This window comes from Periophthalmus magnuspinnatus, chromosome 8 (assembly GCF_009829125.3).
Source record: "Periophthalmus magnuspinnatus isolate fPerMag1 chromosome 8, fPerMag1.2.pri, whole genome shotgun sequence".
Lineage (NCBI taxonomy): Eukaryota > Metazoa > Chordata > Actinopteri > Gobiiformes > Gobiidae > Periophthalmus > Periophthalmus magnuspinnatus.
This window is the reverse complement of record NC_047133.1, coordinates 9,480,760-9,504,843: the sequence shown is the minus strand read 5'-3', so window position 1 is coordinate 9,504,843 and position 24,084 is coordinate 9,480,760. Positions and strand designations below refer to the sequence as shown.

General features: G+C 40.3%; 1 protein-coding gene across 1 annotated transcript in view; it reads right to left on the bottom strand.

The window, feature by feature from the left end:
* Positions 1 to 276: 276 nt before the first annotated feature.
* grin2ca (glutamate receptor, ionotropic, N-methyl D-aspartate 2Ca) overlaps positions 277 to 24,084 on the bottom strand; it is a 125,970-nt gene continuing 102,162 nt past the window's right edge. The window contains exons 8-14 of the mRNA XM_033970925.2: positions 21,585 to 21,738; positions 20,142 to 20,267; positions 18,687 to 18,916; positions 11,916 to 12,076; positions 10,960 to 11,147; positions 7,956 to 8,188; positions 277 to 1,922 (exon numbers count right to left, since the gene is read on the bottom strand). Of these exons, the coding sequence (XP_033826816.1) occupies positions 321 to 1,922; positions 7,956 to 8,188; positions 10,960 to 11,147; positions 11,916 to 12,076; positions 18,687 to 18,916; positions 20,142 to 20,267; positions 21,585 to 21,738 (2,694 nt within the window). The 3' untranslated portion in view covers positions 277 to 320. The remainder of the gene's footprint in view (positions 1,923 to 7,955; positions 8,189 to 10,959; positions 11,148 to 11,915; positions 12,077 to 18,686; positions 18,917 to 20,141; positions 20,268 to 21,584; positions 21,739 to 24,084) is intronic.

Below are 24,084 nucleotides of genomic sequence, written 5' to 3'. Positions count from 1 at the left end.
TCTTATTTCAGCTAATTTCGCTATAAAATACTGTTATATATAGATATTAGTAACTTATGTCATAGTATAAAACCGCTTACACAAAATCAGCCCTTTTGATAAAGATCATCAAAAATGTGCCTTTTAAATACTTATTTTTATTAATCCTTGTAGGCCGGTAGATTTTAGAAAATCTATGTCTACCAGAAATGACTTGTCCTTAATAATCAGGGCTCTAAGAAGGTAACAGGGGAGCACACTGCCTAACAGAATTCCCCCCTCACCTCTGACCCCAGGACCTGGTGGTGTTGGTGCACTCTGAACCGGAAATGCTCCGGGCCTCAGACCTCAGACTCCAGGCTGGACACCCTGCTCCAGGGCTTTGGCACATAGGGACTGTTCACTCTCCGCGCCACCAGCACCGGCCTCCTCCCTCCAGGCTCCTCCCTCTGCCCCACCCCTCCCTCAAACGCTCCGTACAGGCTGTTGTGCTGGTACAACACCGGCTGGTGGCTAACGCGCTGCAGAACTGGCGTGTTGCTTCCTGGACAGTGACTCGCACACGGAAACAAGTGACACGTGTCTTTAGAGCCGTCGTAAAAGTGATTCGGCGCCACATATACCGGGTAGTCCGTGTACGAGTTCAGATAGGAGGAGTAGCGTCTGTGCATCAGCGAAGAGGAGGAGCGTCTCAGAGCAGCGGCGTTTTGCAGAATGGCCTCCCTGTACGAAGGCAGCTGAGCGCAGTCGGTGTACTTCAGCTTTTGCTTGTATGGGAATGACCCCATGTGGGCGGGGTCTAGGTACGCTGGTTCTGCCGACAAAGGGTAACATGACAGGTTGTGGCCTAGACTCCCGTAAAGTTTTCCTGGTTGGGGATTTGCCACGACCACTCTGGGGAACAAATCTGGTATGTCCGCCCGGGATGGTGGCAATGTCGAAGAAGTCGATGGTTTAGTTTCGTCGACTTGCCGAATCCTGTCATTTCCCCAAGTTGCTTTCAAAAATGAGGCTCTGCGGTTGAGCTTGTCCTTACCTAACAACGGTACATCGTCCATGTCCACGTCTACGTAAGATTTCATGCAAGAGTTACAGCTAGGGCTCGTTCCTGCGTAGTGTCCCGAAGTGGAGCAAGGTATCGTCGAATTGGCGTGGTTAGCGTGGTTGTTTAGAAGGTTGTTAGCGCGAAGTTCAGCTAAGCAAGATCTCGGTTCGTCGTAGTCATTTCTCGACCTCGGATCCAAACCATTGAAAACATAATTATGCGCTCGTCTTTGCCTGCAGTCTGGAGGATAGCTAAACTTGCGTCGAAATGGTCCTTTATGCTCTACGTAGATGTCCGGAACTTGCATTTCTCTATATGGGACAAACGTTTGGTGGCGTTGGGGTTGGTTGTCCATGTAAAGCCTGTTTCGGTGATGCAAAGTTGGGGTTACCGTCGGGCTAGTGTCCCTCATCGCTAAGTGTGGCGTGCTGAGACTGGAAATGGGCAAAGTCCTTTCTAGAAGATGGTGGCTTGGTCTTGCGGGTAGCGTGTATCTTAGCGGAGTCGGTCTCGTAACCACTCGCGACTTGTCTAAAAGTGGTTGAGTGGCAGAATCGGCGTAATGAATCGGAAAAGTGGGAGTTAATGCCCTTTGCGGATATGGCGAGTGGTTGTCCGTTATGCTGGAGATATACGGCATCCGGTTGTGGGCGAGATCTGTGGTAGCGACTCTAGGGGGCAGTCTAACATTATCTGCCCCGCGTCTGCTCCAGTTTTCGATGGTTTTGGTAGCGTTGTCCAAAGAGTTCTCCACCCGGGCAGACGATACCATGTCTTTAGCTGTCCTTAGCATCTTTAGCATGTTAGCCTGAGTGTAGTTGGAGGTGACGTCAGGGCTCTGCATGTCTCTGTTGCTCTTGTCTGAATGTTCCACTCCATTGAAGCAGCTGTAGATGCCCTGCAGAAAGAAAACAAATAATAACATTTGTAATAAGAGGTCACAGTTTTATCACAAATCAATTTAGAGGTGGTGTCATTTTCAGCCATGTTTCAAAATTAATTCTGTCAAAATCAGGGTGTTCAAATTATTAGAAGAAATATTTGGTGAGAAAGGAGACATAATAGTACTAGTAGGAGTATTATTGGCTGTGGAGTTATAATAGATCAGTGGTAAAAAAAGTAAACTTTTACTTTTTTGCAGTATAGATTTTAAGCACTTTGATCAAGAACATTTTACATTTCAAGTACATTTTTAGGATACTCTTTACTTTTTACTCTGCTACAGTTTTGAACTGGACTGAAATGTAAAAGTATTTATAATTATTGTTTGACACATTTGTAGTTTGAGCAAACAGAAAAATTCATAAAAACTTAATCAAAATCACTACATTTGAAGCCTTATAAGACCTCAAAATCTGCCTGAAATACTTTTACTTAAGAAGATTTTTTCAGGTGATACTTTTACTTGAGTATTGTTTGGTCTGGTATCTGTACTTTTACTTAAGAAACAAAATTGTGTTCTCTTCTTCCACCAGTGTAGAAGATACATGCATATTGTGGTAGTATTATTGTATCTCCTGTGAAATATATTTAAAAAAATGCTAGTTATATTTGGCAACTTACAAAATGTTGTATGTTTACTATGATTTTTTTTTTTAACTCAAATCACTATAAACCAAATTTTAAAACGGACTTGTACATGTTGGTTTTGCTGATTGTTCCATTAAACTAAAACTCCACTCAGAGCCTATCCCACAACCTGCTTACTGAGAAAAAGAGACAGCCACAGTGACACAGGAAGGACATACACACTCCACCCAGTGTGATCAGTAGTCTAATCCAAACCCCTGAGACGGAATAGACAGAAACAAATTGCTTACAACGCAAACTGCATAATCGAATATATTCACTTCATTTTGCCTTTTAACGTCCTGGGCTTTGACAAAGTGCTTGGATATGAGATCAAATCTAATTCACACAGTTTTGAATAGCGTCTATATTCAAATTAGAGGCCAGACAGGAACGAAGGAAGATGCAGTGGTTTTAAGATTCTAGTCTTTAGCTCAATGGGAAGGATGCAGTGTACCAGGTTATAACAGAGCATGGTCATTTTCACCTGTAGTCCCAGGGCAGGTTAATTGATGTGGGTGAAGGGCTGAGTGATTTGGGAAAAAAATCAAATTGTTATTATTATTTTTTCTTTTGTATAACAAGCATTGCATTTAGATTTGCAATTTTTTTAAACATGCAGGAATCAGCGTTTCAGTTTTATGCAGCTAAAACCTGAAACAGTCTTCCTGAAGACGTGAGACAGACCTCAACTTTGACAATGTTTTTGATGTGTTGCATTGTTATTTTAATGTCTTTCTTATTCTGTAAAGCACTTTGAATTACTTTTATTCTATACAAATAATGCCTTGCCTTGCAGAAGCTCAGATTTTAAACGTATCCAGAAGAATTGACTGAAATAATACCAAGAGACAATCACATTTCAGAACTTATTTGTACAGATCTAAACTGCAGGATCAGCAGGGTTTTTTTTATGCAGATAAGACAAAATTGTGGTGATTAAACTACTGCAACCTCTACCATTTGCTTTGATTGCGATGAATCTCACAGCCCTCATTTATTCAAGTCATGACAGATTGTAGTTGCTTTGTTCAATTGCAGTTGTTAACATTCTTGTCCTTGGAAATATTATTTACAAAAGATGTTAAGTCGGCGCAGCTCTTAAGTGACTGCTAATGTGGGTCTGCAGTTTATCTCTGCTTCTTTATTTCCCTTTCAAATGTTGCGTCAGTGAAGAATCCTTAATGCGAGCTCTCAGCGCAGTGCAGTTTTAATGGGACCATTTACATTCCACGTGAACAGGACCAGGCCTCCAGGAAGAACCACCATCACTCTGGGTTACTGCTGCTGTCCGAACTCTCTGCTCTGATGCACTGACTCTGCTGCTCATACAGTTACAAGGAAAAGACGCTTACGAGAGGTTTTGATGTTTTTCTAATTATTCCTTTGTTTGGCGAGAAGGAATCTGTTGTAAATTTTTATTGTAGTTTTACCAGATTGTGAGGAAAAGCTGAAAATGATGATTAAATAACGCTGTTCTTTACTTAGGACACTATTCGAATGTCCAGTTGGTGAAAAAGTAGTGAACTTGAGGTTTCCCACAATGTACCTTGAAAAGTAGTGGGCAGAGGTGATCATTGGACCAGTCAATATAGACCACAATGCACTGCGAGAGTCGGAAATACAACAGCGAACGTTATTTATTACAGAAATCAAGTTTTATCTGGGATTAGCAGACTTTTTTCAGAGTCACGTGACCTGAAAGTAGTAAGATGCATGTCCGTATAGCTCTGTGAATGAGGCATTATATAGTCTACTAAAGAGTGAGGGGCTGTGTAGTAAATGAGGGGTTAGGGTGGACATTTGGACACAGCCTATGTCACCAATTCATGGATTTCAACTTCCTGTTATCCATTTCAGAATGATTAAAAAGTAGGACTGTTGCATTGCTGTGGTTCTTATTAAGCATATACAATAAAACCTTAAAGGGCTCTAATTACGCTCTTCTCTGATCTATGTTGTAATGTTGTTTCCTCATCATCTCAAATTGAAAACACCCTGTTCCACCTTATGATGTCATCAAGTGGTAATACAGAAAGTGCTCCGTCTGTTTTTAAACTCCACACACCTTCACTAGAATCATTTGGTTGATTTTAGCCCTGAAATTGCCAATCTCTACTGAACTAAAGGTAAAAAGGTAGCTGTTAACTTCAAAACTACAGCTTCATGACATCACAAGGTGGAACAAAGCATTTTGAGCTTTGGAGATGTCGACAGACTAATAATAAAGGGTTACTCAAACATGTGAATGAATCAAAACACAACTCCAAGTATGTTTTTGATGAGGTAACAGCATTATAACATGACTTAAAGGACGTTTAATGAGGGTTTTTATACATCATGTGTGTGTAAGAATAGTAGCTGGTTGCATTGATCCGAAGTCCTGGCAGCTCCTCAGCTCCTCCACAGTTAAAAGCGACTGTGAACTTTTCTCACTTCTTAAGCACATTGAGTAAGTCTTCTGCCACCGGAGTTTCCCACCTCTCAAAACTGATGCAACCACAGGCAAATGAATCCAACTAAAGCTCTGTGATTTCACTGGTCAAAGGGTCAGTTATTTAGAGAGAAAATGGAAAAGCACTAACTGGGATGTAGAATATGAGGATTATTGGAATTATTGCGGGTTTGTTTCAATACAATTGCAATACGTAAAGGTCCAATATTATGCTTTTAGCCATGTTAGAATGTTGTAAGCTCGTCAAAATCAAACCAGTTTCATTCACACATGTTTGAATAGCTCTTTATTATTACTCTACATTTCCAAAGCTCAAAAAGATCTGTTCCACCTTGTGATGTCAGTAGTTGTCAAGTTAACAGCCAGCATTTACTTTTAGTTCAGGAGAGTTTGGCGAGTCCAGGGCTGAAATTGTCCAAATAATTCTAGTAAAGTGGAGTTTAAAACACAGTGGAGCACTTCATGACATCAGTGTTTTTTCATGGCCTAATAATAATAAATGTGCAAGATTTGTGTGTTAAAAGTGTGAATGCATCGAAAACACAACTCCAGGTATGTTTCTGATGACAAAACAACATTATAAATAGCGTAGAACAGCGTATTATGGGCCCTTTAGAGGTTGTTAAAAAAGTAAAGGGTAATGTAGCGTTAGCCTTTTACATTATAGCCTTACCTCGCCTAGAGCCAGGAGGCAATTGAGGAGGTTGGACATTTTAACCCTCGTAAACTAAACCTAACTACAATGTAATTAAAAAAGGTTGCAAGTTGTTACTCAGTACTTTTATTTGCACACCATGGAAAAACGAATAACTGGCCTGATCCAATTTAAAACATTTTTTTCAAAAAGCGCTTAAACCTGGGAACTATGATTGAGGTGTTGTGGTTCAAATCTCACACATTCTGGAGAAACCAGTTTGTACTAGGACACCTGCCGCATGTAACAGTGTAGTCCAATTTACATGGAGAGGCGTTCAAGTGCATGAGGTAAGAAACAGAGAGAGAAGCAAAGACGATTTGAATGTGGTTGTTTAGCGCACTCGGAGTTCTCTGAGCAGGTAAAAAATGTGAGTGAAGGGTAGGAGGGTTGTCAAAAATATTAAAGATCAGATGCTAATTATTTCTTAAACTAGCATCGTAACCAGATATTCATTTGAGCGAGTATTGATACTAAAAAAAATCACATTCAGAGGAAAGAAATTAACTTCCCTGAATAACCGTATCAGAATACCGTAAATTTCGGATTATAAGCCGCTACTTTTTTTCCACGCTTTGAACCCTGCAGCAGTGCGGCTTATTTATGGATTTTTTACTGGATAACGGCCCCTGGGTTTTATTTTCACGGACAAGCCTTCTACACGTGGCAGATAAATATGGCAAAAACAACTTAAGTGCATTAAAAAAATACAACTCACCAAACCGCTGCATCAGAGGGAGCCCTGCGCTGATTATGTGATTATGTCTACTCTGCTCCGCAGTTTCTTTCAAAAACTCTAAAGGCGTATCGTTTAATCCCAGGTGCTTATTCTCCATATGCCAAAGCAGTTTTGAAGGTTTCATTGCCTTATTTGCTTTTCCCGTATGTTACGTAGAGCGGACTGTGCGCGTGAGTCACCTGCAGCGACAAACCCAGGTTTTAAGTAGGCATTGTCTGTTAAATTTATCTTTCTTTTTCTTGGAGGTGTAGTCTCCTCTTCTGGCTCCTCAGTTGTCCTTTTCCCCTTTGTTAAAAGCTCTCCAAAGACTTTTGTTTTGGCTCATTTTCACTCGCTTGTGGCTCTACTTTTGGGCGTCGTGTCTGATGTGTTATATGTGATACGTCACCGCGGAGACAAGAGCAGATAATAAACTTGCTACTACATCAAATAGATTTCTGTGGCGATTTCCAGCAGGATTTTCATGATACATCTATGGACGAGCTTATTAGTGTGTCATTAGGGACGGGCCAAAGTTGCTCCTGACCCCTGTGCGCACAGCGTCTGAAAATCAGGGCTCTTTACGCACGACAGTGAGCTGTGTCTGTGTCTGTGTCTGTGAGACGTGAGACGTGAGCGGTGTTTGTTTTGAACATTGTTCCGCGAGTGTGACGCTTATTTTGAGCAACGAAAAATAAGAAAATATAATTTTATTTTAAGATCATAATAATCTTCCAATTTAAACTACAACAAAAAAGAACTAACACAAATAAAATACACTTCAGCCACGCAGAGCCGCAGTATAAGGCTGAAAGAGGCGCATACGGCTCCGGAGCCGCGGGTTGCAGACTCCTGAAATAGAGCCACTGCACGTAAGCTCGACATCAATGAATCCAACTTGGTCAATGTAAAAGACGACAAAAGTTTTCAGAGGAAATAAAAGCAGATTTTCCGTTTTGGTGCAGTTTTATTTTCTAAACCTGCAGATGTGTTCATCCCGTGTTGTTGTCGTGTTGGTTCCAATTTTCAGGCACAGTTTAAAAAAAAGCGTGTCGGTGCACCGTCTTTCTGTGTAAATATCTCATGTTACAATATGAAAACCTGCGGCTTTTATTCAGGTGCGGCTTATATATGTACAAAATTGATTTTCTCTTCAAATTTAGCTGGTGCGGCTTTTAATCAGGTGCGCTCTGTAGTCCGAAATTTACGGTAAGTATAAATATACTTATACTAGTATACGCCCATGGACCACTATGATATAAGGCCACATGGGAATATAAAATAAAGTACTAGGATTTAATGTCGAAATCACATTCTATTGTCTAAAAAAAGAGTGTTTTTTTTAAATTATCATCATGGTATCAAAATCGAGTCTATTCCTTAATATCGAAAATGAGTTTGAAATTTTCGTATTGAGCAAACACTAAAGGGTAAAAGGTCACATTTTTATACTACAGTTTTCCACTTTCAGTCCACTGAGTGTAGTGATCCTTACCCTGCTCAGAGCCAGCAGACAGTCCAGGCGATCGGACTTTCGGACAGAGTGTCGTAGTTTCCAGTAGAGGAGGTGCTCCCAGGCAAAGACGAGCAGACTCAGCCCCATGGCCACCAGCAGCATGTAGAACACACCCGCCATGTTGTCTATGTCCAGCTTTGAACTCATCACCTCCTTCTTCTCATTACGGCAGATCCCAGTCAACCACACCGTCTGCAGCTTCTGAGTGTCCCCTGAAAGAACAATACCTCTTATACCCATATCTCTCAATCTTTACAACAGACCTATTATGCAAAATCGACTTTTCAAACTACACCTTCATTTCGTCGCGTGAAGGTTTAAACAGCCAGAAAATTGCTTTTTTTTTTTTGGCATAAAAGCATAAAAAGGTAGAGGTATTCTGTTCTGTTCTGTCTCAGCACTCTTCTCTTTTTAACTTTTTTTTCCCCACAAACTGACACTTAACTGATATAAAGCTATGACATATGCAACCAAACCAAGTTATAATTAGAAAAAAATAAAACATGCCCTTTAAAACGCAACATGTTTTTAGATGGAGGGCCACAGTCTAGTCTCTATAGGAGATTCACTGTTTTTGAAAGAAATGTGCAAACTTATGATCCACAAACATTGACCCTTTACTGATACTGAGCCGATCCAACTTCTCTGTCAGCAACAATGAACAGAAGTGAAACTTGTAGAGATAAAGAAGGATGACAAAGGCACTCTGGATTGCAGTGTTTTTATTGGTCATGCCAACCTGTTTCAGCTACTTTCGAGTCTCCATCCTTTCTACAAAACTCAAGCCGCCTGGTAAGTTTTGCTCCAGTGCAGCACTCCAATACCGCTATTTTTAAAACTGAAATTATGTTCAAGTGGTGCCATTATTCAACCCCAAAGATGTGATTGTTGTCTGAGTCTCAATGTTAGCCCATATGAGTCTCAATGTTAGCATAATCCCAATTATTAATTAAAGGAACTGTAAGATGTTTATTTTTATTTAGTACATTTGACATATATATCCCCATATAAGAGGTAGACATGTTCAAATCAAATAAAGCTTTTACTAATAAAAATTCTAATGCTGATTTATTCATAAAAATGGGACATCAACCCCAATACTGCTTAGTGTTTTGGTTCTCAAGATAATTATCCAACCAGAAAGCAGAATGAGCCTCACATGAGTCTCTTGATTGGGTTGCCAGTTCAATGCTAAAATCCAGTTGTTTTAAACCTAAACGCACTCTCTCTGATCTGAATGGTCACTGACTAAACCTCAGCACCTTGCAGCCAATCATGAATCAGTGCTAGTGCAGCCTTTGCAGCTCAGTGAGTGAATTCCGGAGGTTCTGAGCTTTAACATAAGGCCTATCGATACACCGCAAATGAGAAATACTTGTTTGTGTGTTCCCTGTGCAGGTTTAGACACTGGTAACCCAAGTTCAGCTGTGGTTGTAACTGTGTTTTTTTACTAAAATACAGTAACAGCACGTGTTCCTTTAACCTAATAATCTTGACATCCCTGGTTAGACAGTACAGTTTCTGAAATCTGCTGCTCCAAATGTGTAGAGCAGCTGTGCAGTTAAACTCCTGAAGAGGGGTGCGTCCTCCGAGACACTTTGGTTTTATGAACTCTGTCGTCAAAATCTGCCCAACACAGCAACAAAACAAAACAAAAAAAACAACCCTAATGTGTGCGTGAGTCATACAGGCTCAGTGCTTACAGTCCTTGGGTCAGTCTGAAAATAATACTATCTAATAATAATGCATGAGACTTATATGGCAACACGGCGGATACTCAAAGTCAGTTTATAGTTTGTTGCATTATTCATTTCCTTTTTAGTTTCACAAAATGGAAAACAACTTCTCCAGCATGAACACCATTAGAGCGGACAAGTATGAAGTGTCTTGCCCGAGGACGAAATTGCAATGTAAACTGTAAAGAAAAAAGTAAAAAAAAAAACTACCTATATAGTTCCAAAGGACATTAAACCTTTCTACAATGATTAAGTCTGTCATACACTTGGTATTAAAGCAATACTACGGATCATTCCAGGCTATGTCCTCGTTTTCAAGATGGTCTCCTCTATACAGATCTGACCTGATGCTTGGCTGTCACTTGCTTGTCTCCACGTAATTGGATGAGGAATTTAAAAACAGATTGCGATTGACTTGTCAATGTCGCCAAAAAAGCTGTGTGTGCAGCAGTCAATACAGATCCGGTCAGGAATATTCCAGGCAAAGCAATAACATGTCCATGGAAAGAAGCAGCTGAAAATTAACTAGTGTTGGTATTTTAGCCAAATTATTACATGAATGCGGATTTGTATTGGTTTGATATACTTGGCCACATAAACTTTTTTTTTTGACATTTATTTTACATTCCAAAGAAATTGTTAGGACCATAGACTATACTGTATATATAAATGCTAACCCGTTACCCACCACATTCCAAGTAGAAAGTGAGTATGGGCGCGCTTCTGGCTTATCGACTCCAATTCACTTTCTATTGAGAAACTGTCGCCATTATCTCCGTAACTGCTGCTGTCAGACTCGTCATTTTGGTCTTAAAATGTTCGTATTAACCCGCTCTAGATGGTCCTGGGGTTTTTAGTTTGCTATTTTGTTTCTAAATTAAGATATGGACATTAAAAACAGACATATCAGGTGCCTTCTTCCTGTAGCTAGTGAGAGCGTTAGCAACAAGTTTGACTGACAGCATTGCTAAGCGTCCGCTCCCTCCTAAACCAGCGGTACCTTCAACAACTGGACTCTTTTCTACGATACTCGTGGCCGGAATTCTGAATATAGATCTTGGCTCCAAATTCGCCGCTAAAATTGCTAGCCTCGATCAGTTTCATTTGGCTATGGGCTATGGGTGACGTCACACTCACTTAGTCCACTCACTTAGTATCGTACATGTCTATGGTTAGGACATGTACGATACTAATCTATACATTCTGAAAACAAAAACAAATGCAAATATTCGTTATGTCTCTCTTACCATCTGCGAGGAACTGCAGCAGAGCCAAGTCTATGGGTCTCTTCCAGCGAGAGTCCTTTTGGAGCGCGATGCCGTACCCCGTCGTAGCGAACACTTTTCCGCTCCCGATGGTCACCAGTTTGCAGCCCTCGTCTTTCCCTGCCATGTAGTTCAACACGGCTGCGTCATAAATGAAGGCGTCCAACTTCCTGTCACGGTAACGCCAAAACACAATTACATCATCAGTAAAGTTTACTATAAAATGTTAAGCTTATTTAAATATACTTTCTACTCAAAAGTGTAAGTTGGATCAGGTTTGTTTCAGTTGTAAAGAGAGGGTATTTTATTTCTATGGGGGTATTAACTGCTACCATGTTACCTTTTGTTGTTTTGAAAATTATTTATTTGCCCAAAACAACGTATTAACATGTTTTATAAATTTCACTTTCTTTTTTGGTGCTCTGAGTCCCCCCTACCTTTCCCTAGCTATCACTACACAATCAGCGTATATCCTGCTATGGAAACTACTGCACATCACATTAGGATTGTTGCTGTTGCTGTGTACAGTTTTGTATCATGGTTTTGTTTATTTATGGAGAATTGTCATGTGGGAGTATGGGTGACGTAGTCTTGCACAGAGGGTTTGAATAGGGTCTGGGACAGATCTCTAAAATACTCAAACATGCATGGATGATAACTAAAACCTCTTCAGGCATGTTTTTTGATGAGGGAACAACAGTATAACAGTAGTAAACAACAAACCCTTCTTTAGTACATTTCTTATTAATTTTTTCCCCATTTATTTCTCAGCAGGCATTAACTGTTGAGCTCCATATCACTGGGATGAGGTGGTGTTGGTGTTGTATTGTTGATGGTCCACTATGTAACTTCTCTGTGTTAAAAATGAAAAAAAAAAAAAAAAAAAAAACTTGTGTTAAATGTAATCTTAGTGTAATATGAGTAAGGCCCATCCTTGCCCTGTCTTGAGGCTGTTGAGAGCGTCCTCCACTCCCTTCTGGTTGTACTTGACCATGTGCGCGTGCATCTCGGGGTAGTTACTCCTGATGTTCCTCTCGGTGCTGCCGTTTGGAACCGTCCCGAAGCGGAACGGAGGGTACTGCTCCTGTGGTTTCTGGAACTGAGAGCAAAACAAGAGGAGTTTGACACGTAAAAGTCTGAATAGACAGTTTAGTCAAGGTTAAAGTTAACATCTGTGACTTTTTTCACCAGTGCATGGCATATGTGGCACCTGTTCTCCCTTCCTTCACATGGCCAGTCCCCCTCACCTGGACCCTCACACTCCTCTCACCTGGCCACTGCCCCTCCCCTCACTTGACCCCTCCTCTTGTCTTCACTTGACCCCTTCCCTCACCTGGCTCCTCCCCCTCCTCTCACCTGACCCTTCCCCCTTCCTTCACCTGGCCACTCGCCCTCACCTGAGCCCGAACACTCCTCTCACCTGGCCTCTCAACCTCCCCTAACGTGAACCTCCTCCTGCTTTCACCTGACCCCTTCCCTCACCTGGCCCCTCTCCTCCTCACCTGGCCCCTCCCCCTCCTCTCACCTGACCCTTTCCCCTTCCTTCACCTGGCCACTCGCCCTCACCTGGCCCCTCTCCCTCCCCTCACCTGTGCTCTTTGGTCTTCTTCTGTCAGGCCAAAGCTGTTAAACTGATGGACTGCAGTACTGTAGATAGCATCTAGTGGTAGTACGTGAGAATACAACAGTTGTGTGTTGGCTATTCTAATTACAAATGGCAGCATTAAAGCCTCTGTACCAAATTTGTATTTAAACTGTTGTACCTGTTTCTCATTTACATGCAAATTTTACAACGTTTACAGACTGCTGAGTGGAATTTACCAACACAATAATACTAATAAAAATTCCACCGCTTCCTTTAGCCTTGCAGTTGCAGTATAAAATTTGCATAGAATAATATTTGTTCTTTTGAGATGTTGTTTCATTAAAGGTGTACTACAGAACTTTAATGATAGAGCGCTGACCACCTGCTTGTCTCCCTGGAAATGTAACTACATCGTCATACTGTGGAACATTTCAGGTTAAGTAATAACATATATATGGAGATAAGCAAGTAGCAGATTTCCAAACAGAAAAGTTACACAGTGCACCTTTATCATGAACAGAAGATAGCCAAGTAAATTATACTAAAATTACCTTTTCTTTAAAGGTCTTATACTACACAAAATAGATTCTTGTGAGCATTAAGCCATGTTATGTTACCTTGTAAAAAAAAAAAAAAAACATACCTGGAGTTGTGTTTTGTTTCATTTACACATGTTTGAATCACCCTTTACTATTAGTCTGTCTAGATCTCTAAAGCTCAAAATGATCTGTTCCACCTTGTGATGTCATGTTTTCAAGTTAGCATTAATTTGTTTGGCAGAGGACCCAGTGTCCCAGTTCAGGGGAAGCTGAAACCATCAAAAATTATTCTAGTGAAGATGTATATAGTTTAAAAACTCAGTGGAGCACTTCCTGTATTAACACATGACATCACAAGGAGGAACAGAGTGTTTTCTCAGCCTAAATATGCAGGGTTTGTGTGTTAAACATGTGTGAATGAAACAAAACACAACTCCAGGTCTGTTTGTGATGAGGACACAACATTAGAACAGATACAGGCCCTTTAATAATGAGAAAAAAACATAAAATTATTGATCAGAAAATAGCGTAATATTGGTCCGTTAAACATTTACTGATTACAAAAATTCTAATTGTGATTTAGATTCGGTTTGTCTTTAAGCTCTTTTACTTGCTTTATTCCGTCTGTACTTCAAAGTGTGGACCCATTCACACTCTTACAACATCTCGGAACACTACTGTGTATTTCAAAGACATTACAAGAATAATGGTAATAAAGTCATTTTCTCACAGTCTCCCCCTGGGCGCGGGGAGATGAATAACTCATTTTGGCTCCTGGCAGAGGCCCATGCATTTAATTAGAGGGAGAGAGGGAGAGGGAGGAGAGGAGGGAGAGAGGAGGGGAAGAGAGGAGGGAGGAGAGGGGAAGAGGGGGGAGTGCAGTCGTCAAATGGAACTTTTTCATTAACCTTAGGCAAATAGAAAGGCTCACTGTAAAAGAACAAAAAGATGAAACTTGACCTTAACTTTCTATTTGAAGAAAGAGATCGTTAGTTTCGGAAATATTGATTTAGGAAAAAGAATTGTTACATTATGGCCTTGTAATTAAGTAACAAGCGCTACTGCAGATTGAAATAACTAACTAGAATCTGAATATAACTGAATATCAAAACTTATGGTTAGTGGGCAACCGTTTGATCAACTGTTGCCTGTAAGTAAAATTTTAGTGGGTGTTTATACTATTCTGGATTGGTCTCAATTTGAAGCCAGTTTAGTCCTGATATGTGGTTTTGTCCCGTCATAGTCCTGGTTTAGTCCCTGTTCCAATCCTGGTTTAGTCCCTGTTCTAGTCCTGATTTAGTCCCTGTTCTAGTCCTCATTTACTCCTGTTCTAGTCCTCGTTCAGTCATGCTCTAGTCCTGGTTTAGTCCCTGCTCTAGACCCGGTTTAGTACCTGTCCTAGGTCTGGTTTAGTCCTGTTCTAGTCCTCGTTCAGTCATGCTCTAGTCCTACTTTAGTCCCTGTTCTAGACTTAGTTTGGTCTCTGGTCTAGTCTGAGTTTAGTCCCTATTCTAGACCTGATTAGTCCTTGCTCAAGACCTGGTTTAGTCCCTGCTCTAGTCCTGGTTTAGTCTCTGTTCTATTTCTGGTTTAGTCCTGTCCTAGTCCTCGTTGGGTCATGCTCTAGACCTGGTTTAGTCCCTCTTCTAGTCCTTATAAATTCCTGTTCTATTTCTGGTTTAGTCTCTGCTCTAGTCTTGGTTTACTCCTGTTCTAGTCCCCGTTCAGTCATGCTCTGGTCCTGGTTTCTAGTCCTGGTTCAGTTCTGGTTTGGTCCAGGTTTAGTGACAGGTGTATGCAACTGAGAATAAACCAAAATGTATTGATCCGTAAAGAAAATTAATGAGTAATTTCTTTTATGGATCAATAAATTCTGCAGCTCAAAATGACATCTTGAGTTCAAAATGCTCCTCAGCATAACAACGATCGACAATTATGTGAATTCGTGCAAAGCAATTTCCCCAAATAAAGTCTTTTATCTCTCTACCTCGGCCACTTTTACCTCTAACTGCTGCTACTAAACCCCACTTTTGTTGGGGTGTTTCGGTTAAGTGACTATCCCATTTATTTCAATGGACAAAACAGAGGACTGAGAAAGAGCACAGATTTCTACAGAATCAACAACTGAAGCACCAAACTCTTATTTATCTCTGGTAAAAGTAAGTAAGTAAAAAAGTAAATATAAGTATTACTGTAACATCCTGCTAGCTGACCAGAACACTGCTGCTCAGGTCCTGACTAGAACCAGGAAGTACGAGCTGTGCATATGACTGAAAGATTTTTATTTTGCACTCTTCTCTTTTAATAGTAATTTTATGATGATTAAAATTTGGATTTGTTTGTGTTGTCTTTTTAATGTCTTTCTTATTCTGTAAAGCACTTTGAATTACTTTATGTAACAGCTGTGCTATACAAATAAACTTGCCTTGCCTTGTGGGACCGTAAGTTAGAATGTAGGTTTTTCGCGCTCTATGGTCCGATTCCAGACTCTTAAGACGGGACTGGCTGGTCAGGCAAATGACTCTCTGGGAGGAGTTAAAATAGCTTTGTCTGTATAGAACTTACTTGCGGTTAAGATCAGCAGCTCCATGCAAAATAATACAACCTGAATGCAAAGGTGGAATGTGACGAAGTAGTAGTCAGTTTTACACATCTGTACTTTACTTAAGCAAATCTGACAGCAGATACTTTTTACTTTATTCCACTACATTTGAGAGCATGTATCTGTACTTTCTACTCCATTATATTTTTGAACTGGACAGAAAAGTATTTTTTTTTTAATTATTGTTTGAGACCTGCTGAAAAGACTGAGGGTTTATTTTTAACATGTTCATAATTTGACAAAACAAAAATATATAAATAAAAACAGCTAGAAAAAAAATTGATTCCTTTGTTTCTGTGTCAAAATCACCGCATTTGAAGCCTTATAAGACCTCAAAATAAATGAAATATTTTTACTTTTTACTCTTTAAAAGTATATTTTTTTAAACAGGTACTTTATTACTTTTACTTAAGTTGATTTTTTTTTTTACTTTTTTGGGGGGTTGCTCCAGTATCTGTACTTTTACTTAATTAACAAAACTGAGTACTTCTTCCATCACTTCCCCAATGACAACGTCAACCTTCATGGCAAATTGTGAAATAAAGCAAATTCGTCAGCCATTTTTGTAGTTAGCAAGACCACGCCTCCACTCCATCTACGCCTCGTCTTCATCTCCTCACTGTCATCCTCGCGGTATGATCCTTATTATATTATATTTGTTGTGACTAACTTGTTAAACTGCAGTTGCCAGGGAGTTTGACAGCTCTCGATTTCACATATAAACTTTTTTGGGTAAAGAGAGTTGAGGCGTGGCCAGCTCTCCTCATTCGACTTTTTAATCCTCTGCCTCTGTCACGGCTCTTATTCTCTGCCAATGCTAAAACTAGTCACATCCACAGACTTAAAAACAAGACATTATCCACAAGTGAGCCTCCATCTACAACTCCAAATCATCACTTAATCTGTCAGCATCTGATTTAGAAATGTAATCCCGCTCCAGCGTCAAATGAGACAAAAGGCTGTGAAGTGACATGTTATGACATCGAGTTTTTATGTCGTCTGCCGAAAGCTTAAGCCTATGTCTGTTTTATATCAAAGAAACTGATTTTTTTACAATAACGTTTTCAGATTTTGTTTTATTCCTTCTTGTTTAAGTATTTTATGCGTTTCAATAGAAAAATATGCCACCAGTTTTATGTCTCCTCTTCTGGTACCAGTAGAGAGACTTAAAACAAAGCTGCTAAGCGTCAAAGTTGGTCATTAGCAAGCAACATTCAGGTGTATGTTTACATCATGGAAGTGTTGAGATTTAATGGGATTTAATGGTTTTAATGGTTTTAGCGTAAAAAATACTTCAACGGCCTTTGTGATTTATCGAAAGCAAGAAATTGTTTGTTGGAGCCATGTGATCCTACTACCTGTGCACTAAATCTAAAAGATGTTTGCATGTTTTAAATTATTATTTTTTTTTTGTATTTTTTAATAAATTGGTACAATATGCATGTTTTGCCATTTAAAAATCAAGCTGTATTTAAAAAAAAAGTGCCAAGTAGAAATAATTATAATTAGAGTTATTTGTGTATAACTCTGGACCAGAGTCAGTGGTAGACGATTCTCTAAAGTGTTGATTCAGAGTTAATATTACACAGTGTCAAAGCTCCTCCACACAGTGTCACCACAGAGTTAAACACTAACTCTGTCCAGTGTTGAACTCTGTCTGAAAAGTAAACTTAACTCTCTAGGAAAAGGGGTCAAATGTTCACTCAAGCAATGTTGAAAATAACTCTTTAAGTGTAGCAAAAGAAAGTTTAAACCTGTTCAGAACCAAAGAAGTGACTTGGATGAGCAACAAAATGTCTTTACTCATGGAATGACTTGTCCAGTTGACAGATTTAAACTTCGTCTTTTGCTCTGAATCAGACATGGACGACTGAGGGATTACAGAGACAACTCTTTTAAGTGTTAAACCCACACTTTATATTTTACCGTGTAGCTGCTAGAGCAGACCTAGCACAGTCTCAGAGAGGGTTTAGAGCAGCGCTAGGCTAAATATTACAAAACTTTTAGGTGCTTTCAAGATGTAAACATACCTACAAAATCCGACTTTGTGTTTTGATTTCCCCAAAACCTAATTGTGCTCTATGAGAGAATTCTTCCTAGGCCCAAGGTCTCAGAACCTGCAATACCACGAGAAGCCACTCATCGATCTCCTCCTCCGGGACAGAGACAGAAGAGTGTCTTATCCAGTTAGTCTACTTATTATAGATCCATGGTTTACAGCATAAGAGAAACATGATCATCAGAAACACCTGGTACATGTGTCAGTTAATCAGTGTATTTTAACAGTAACTTGTATTTGGAAGCAAAATTCATAAAAAATGTTAAAATTCTAATTATAACATTCAATTTTGTCAATTTTTGTCTTTGTCATATTAGCTTGATTTTTGGCATTCTTTTCCTTGTCAAAACCTGCACAGTTGTGAACAATCAGAATGAAATCAGACACTCACATCAGATGTAACTGTTAGCGTAGGGTGACAAGTCGCTTCTATTTACTCATGACAGTCCCAGTTTTGAGTCCTGTGTCCTCGGTCCCAGCAGATTCATCCAAAACCAGTGATTTGTCCCAGTTGCATTCAAGAAATATCGCAGGTGTCCCAATTTTTTACCAATCTAATCCACACCAACAGGTTATTTTTTGTTATTTATATAGCCAAAATACATAAATCTAGGGCTGGGTCACGGGGCCAGCAGTCTATGAAGGTACTCCCATACTTCCCTCACCCTAGACACTTCCACCAGAACAATGTTATGCACTCTTTTCACTATTTTATTCATACGAACCATCGCAACCCGGGTGGGGATGGTCGGTATGAATAAAACAGTGGAGATGACATTTGAATAATCTGATAACTCCAGAAATCCGACTACGATCAGATTTCTGGTGTGAATGTACTGTAAACATAGACATTCTAATGTAAATACCACAACTTTTGCGTAGAATGGCGTCTCACCCAAATTGCACTAAAGACCTTTTGCGTACCTTTTTGTCGGAGAGGCCGGACACCGTGTCGATGTACTGCTCCTGGATCATGAATGCTGCCAGGTTAGCCGTGTACGAGGCCAAGAAGATCACAGCGAAGAACGCCCAAACCAGAACCATGATCTTTGAAGTGGTGCCTTTGGGGTTTTCTATAGGGACGGAGTTATTGAACACGATTCCCCACAACAGCCACACAGACTTCCCAATGGTGAAGGTCGGACCGCCGGGATCTGAGAGGGACAGAGAAAAGTGGAATAGGAGTATTTTTTTCAATTTGATGCATTCATTATTATTTTTTCTTATTTATTTTCATTCATGATTTTGTTTATTGCAGTTGGATGAAGGCACATTTCACTTCACATTGTATTCACGTGTATTAGGTAAGGCTGTCTGTCTCTCTCGCTCTTCTTTATTTTGGCTTTCTTCATTTAATCTCTTTCTCCTGCGCTCTCTTCTTCAGCTGTCTTCCTTTCCTCTCTCCCCTCCTTTCTCTTTCTCCTCCTCGCTCTCTCTCTCTCTGTCTTTTCCTCTCCTTGTCTCTCTCTACTAATGCTGCTCTCCTCTCTCTGTTTCTCTTCTCTTGCTTTCTCCTCCTCTCTCTCTTTCCTCTCTTTCTCACCTCCCCTTCTCTCTCTCTCTCAGTTTCTCCTCCCCTCTCTCCTCTCTCCCTCTCTCTTTCCTCTCTCTCCCCTCCCCTCTCCTTTGCTCTCTCCTCTCTCTTCTATTATCTTTCTCCTCCCCTCTCTCTCTCCTCTGTCTGTCTTTCCTCTCTCTCTCCCCTCCCCTTCTCTCTCTCTTTCTTCTCCCCTCTCTCTCTTTCCTCTCTCTCCTCTCCCCTACCCTTCTCTCTCTCCTCTCTCTCTAGACTCAGGATCTGGCAACCCAAAGTCTGCTTTTTGATTTGATATTATGGTTTCAGATCCAAACCAGAAAAAGTCAACCTAAACAACTTTAACATCATGTAAAATTATATTTGATCTGAACATCCCCTCTTCTGTCAAACTTTGTGATGTCATGTGGTGATACAGGAAGTGCTCGACTCGAACTCCACACACCTTCATGAGAATCATTTGGATTATTTAAGAACTGCCAATCTCTACTAAAGTAAAGGTAAAAAGAAGCTGTTAACTTGAAAACTACCACTTCATGACATCACAAGGTGGAACAGAGCATTTTGAGCTTTGGAGATATAGACAGACTAATAATAAAGGGTTCCTCAAACATGTGTGAACAAAACAAAACACAACTCCAGGTATGTTTTTGAGGAAGTAACAATATTCTAACATGGCTCAGTCAATTTTGTGTAATATAGGACCTTTAAGTAAAATCATACATACTTTAGGCAAATTTATCTAGAGAATATTACTGTATTATTTTAGTGGGATGCACAGGTTCTTTCATTTTTTTGGAGGTGCATGTAAACATAACCATATAAACATGAGTGAGGGGCAGTACCTTTGGCGGTGACCAGGCTGCGGTTGTACCCCACAGGACTGCAGTACTCAAACACAAACACTGTGATGGCCACGACAGTCAGACACATGACGAACATCATCACCCACACGGCCGGGCTGTACGGCTCTGGAACAACAAGAGACATGGAATTAATACTACTACTACTACTACTACTACTACTACTACTACTACTACTACTACTACTACTACTACTACTACTACTACTACTACTACTACTACTGCTACTACTACTACTACTGCTACTACTACTGCTACTACTACTACTACTACTACTACTACTACTACTACTACTACTACTACTACTACTACTACTGCTACTACTACTACTACTACTACTACTACATAACACAGACTGAAGGGCTGTATGGCTCTGGAACAACAAGAGACATGAGATTAATACTACTAGTACTACTACTACTACTACTACATTCCAGACAGGGGTGTACTACTACTACCACTAATACTACTGCTGCTGCTACTACTACTACTACCACTATTACTGCTACTACTACTGCTACATAACACAGACTGCAGGTGTGTATGGCTCTGGAACAACAAGAGATGTTTGATTACTACTACTGCTGCTGCTGCTGCAACTACTACTACTACTATTACTAGGTCTATCTATGTGCTGCTACTACTACCACTCCTGCTGCTACTACTGCTACTACTACTATTACTTTTACCACTACTACTACTACTACTACTACTACTACTACTACTACTACTACTACTACTACTACTACTACTACTACTACTACTACTACTACTACTACTACTACTACTACTACAACTATTGCTGCTGCTTCTGGTACTAATAGTACATAACACAGAATGCAGGGTTGTACGGCTCTGGAACAACAAGAGACGAAGTAGAAGAAGATATTACTACTGCTACTCCTACTACTACTACTACTTCTTCCAAAAATTCAAAGGAGTGTTACTTGGTGTGATCTCAACTATTTGAATCCCACACAAAAAATCATTGATATATTTAACGACTATATATGTGGAATAATGTGTTTTACCTTGAACACATTATATTACTGTACTTTCCATCCAACCATTTTTTCCTACCTACTGCAGCAGCAGAACCACCAGCCTCTTCAGACTCTCCATCTCCTCTTTACCAACACTACTATCAGTTTCAGCTACCTATTTTATGTGACATTTTGAGGACTTTTCACCTTTCTTAAGACATAATACTTACATTTAAACTGTTAATTGCTATGCCAACAATCCTAGTTTTCCCTCCTTCAAAAACCCCATGGATACACGGGAACATATTTATCATCGTCTCCCTTCAGCACCGTGACATCTCTAACCGTTAGACCAAAGTTTACCCAATCGATGAACTATTCAATCATTCTGTTTAATCTCCTCTGGCTGAGCTAATATTTGAAGTATTTAAAGATGTCCGACCGAGGAAGGCCGAGGGGGAGACGGTGCCGTTGCTACGGGCGACCATCACGCTGATCCCGGTCTCCACGAACGGGACGGAGAAGTCGATGATCTCGGAGCGCTCCTCGTTGATGGTGAGGGACCCGATGGCCATGTCCGCACGTTTGTAGAAGACCTGTGACGGAGAGAAAAAGGTTAAGAAATATCACAAGGTTTGAGACGACATCAACACTTTCTATAGGCCAAGGTAATACAAGGCAAGTTTATTTGTATAGCACAATACGTACACAAAGTAATTCAAAGTGCTTCCTGATGGTGACTCTGGGCACCAACAGGAGGCCGGTAATATGTTAATAGAATCCTGATCTGAAAAATGAATTCGCAAAATTGCTCAGACGTAGAAGTTAATACAAAATGAACATGATGAACACAGACGTCATGACGCTTAGAAGAAGAGACAAAACACACTGCGTTCATTGAGATGTTGGATGTTGGGAGTCCGGGTCAAGTCCGGGCATCAAGAGTCCGGGTGTCAAGAGTCCGAGCGTCAAGAGTCCGAGCGTCAAGAGTCCGAGCGTCAAGAGTCCGAGCGTCAAGAAATTAAATTTCTACAAAAAATAAAGGTACAACTGTAACTTTATTATTGCCCTCTAACATGTTGAAGATGTACTTTGGTGCTAGGCCATGGAGAGACGACCAGAGCTGCTTTAAAGTCTATTCTCTGAGCCACAGGAGCCAGTGCAGAGACCTGAGCACAAGACGCATGTGTGAAGTACTTCCTGGTTCTAGTCAGGACCCACGCAGCAGTGTTCTGGATGTACTGCAGCTGTGTTAAGGCTCGTTTGGAGAGGCCAGTGAACAGGCCGCTACAGTAAAGCATAGATAAGTCTCTCTAAGTGTCTCGGTCTCTAAGGGTCGGTCCTCTCCTTTTTTGCATTTTCCCCTCCTCCCTCTTGTGTCTGAGCCTGGAGCTGGGGGGAGATTTTGGCTCCTCCCGCACACATTTGGGGCTAAGGGACTATAAGAGGAGCCAGCGCCAGATTGTCCGCGTATATTTGTGGTACTCCCTACTTGGCTCTGTTCATGTTTTTTTGCTGTTTGACTTTGCTAAACTGGATATTTTCCTCCTCACCAGATCCCGTTCCCTGGACCCGCTCAACTCTCCCGCCTCCGACCCTGCTCTTCTCTACTGGTACAGTCCGTCCCATCTCAGGCTCTGCTACACATGCTCTACCCTTGGACCACGGCAAAACACCCCGACTCACCGTTTGAGATACCGTCAATCTTTGCACTTTGCACTTTTTGTAAATAAACACTGTTAAACCTTCCGAGTTCTGTCTTTTTGGTTCCTCCTGCCTGATGTTACGACACTAACTCTGGTTTTGACAGTTTACCTTTAATTTCTGCAATGTTTTTAGATGTTATAAAGCTGCAGATGTTATTGATTTGATGTGGCTGTTAAAGTTCAAGTCTGAGTCCATTATTACCCGCAGATTTCTAGCCTGATTTGAAGGTTTTAGAGAGAGAGACTGAAGGTGACTGCTGACACTTTCTCTATGTTTCTGTTGGCCAAAGATGATGACTTCGGCCTTGTCTGAGTTTAGCTGGAGAAAGTTGTTTTGCATCCACACATTGATTTGTTGGATGCAGTGGCAGAGTGAATTCACTGGTCCAAATGAATATTGTTAAAGTGCAGATTTGTCCAGTTGCTTGGTACAGTTTTCTATCAAGTTTTTATTCAAATTTATGGAGAATTGTCATGTGGGAGCGTGGGTGATGTAGGCTTGTGGGTGGAGCTTTGTACAGAATCTTACAGCTAACAGCAAGGAGGTTTTGAATAGGGCCCGAAAGAGATCGCTAAAATACTCAAGTATGCAAGGATGAGATCTAAAAACTCTTCAGGCATGTTTTTGATGAGGGAACAACGTTGTAATATGGTAGAAAGCTCAAAAAATTGATTATGCATAATACCCCCTCTTTAATGAATTAAATAAACTTGAATTATGTTGGGGTTCATTCGGTTCCTCAAAGCCCGCAGCGACGCAACTTTTCTAATCAATATGAATCACTTAACATTACTTAAAAAATATACAAATTTTTTTTTACAGTATAAATAATGATCAGTATTATCATTTAAAGGCGGTGTTTGTAGTGGTCCAAAGTTATTCCTCACTCACCTTATGCATTCAGAACATGCTAATGATTCACCATGATGAGTTTATAAGTGCAGTGTGTAGTTTTGATGTGACGTAGTAGTAAAGCCTAACTGAACTTACTATTTCTACTGTACAATGGTGGAAGGTAACAAAGTTCAAGTAGTAAAGTGTTCTGAATGTACTGCAGCTTAAGTAGAATTTTTAGGTATCTTTACTTAAGTACATTTTACAGTGGATACTTTTTACTTTTACTTCACTACATTTGAAAGCAAGTATCTGTACTTCCTAGTCCATTACATTTTTTAACTGAACCAAAAAGTAAAAAGTACTTTTCTTATGATTTGAGGGGTTATTTTGACCATGTT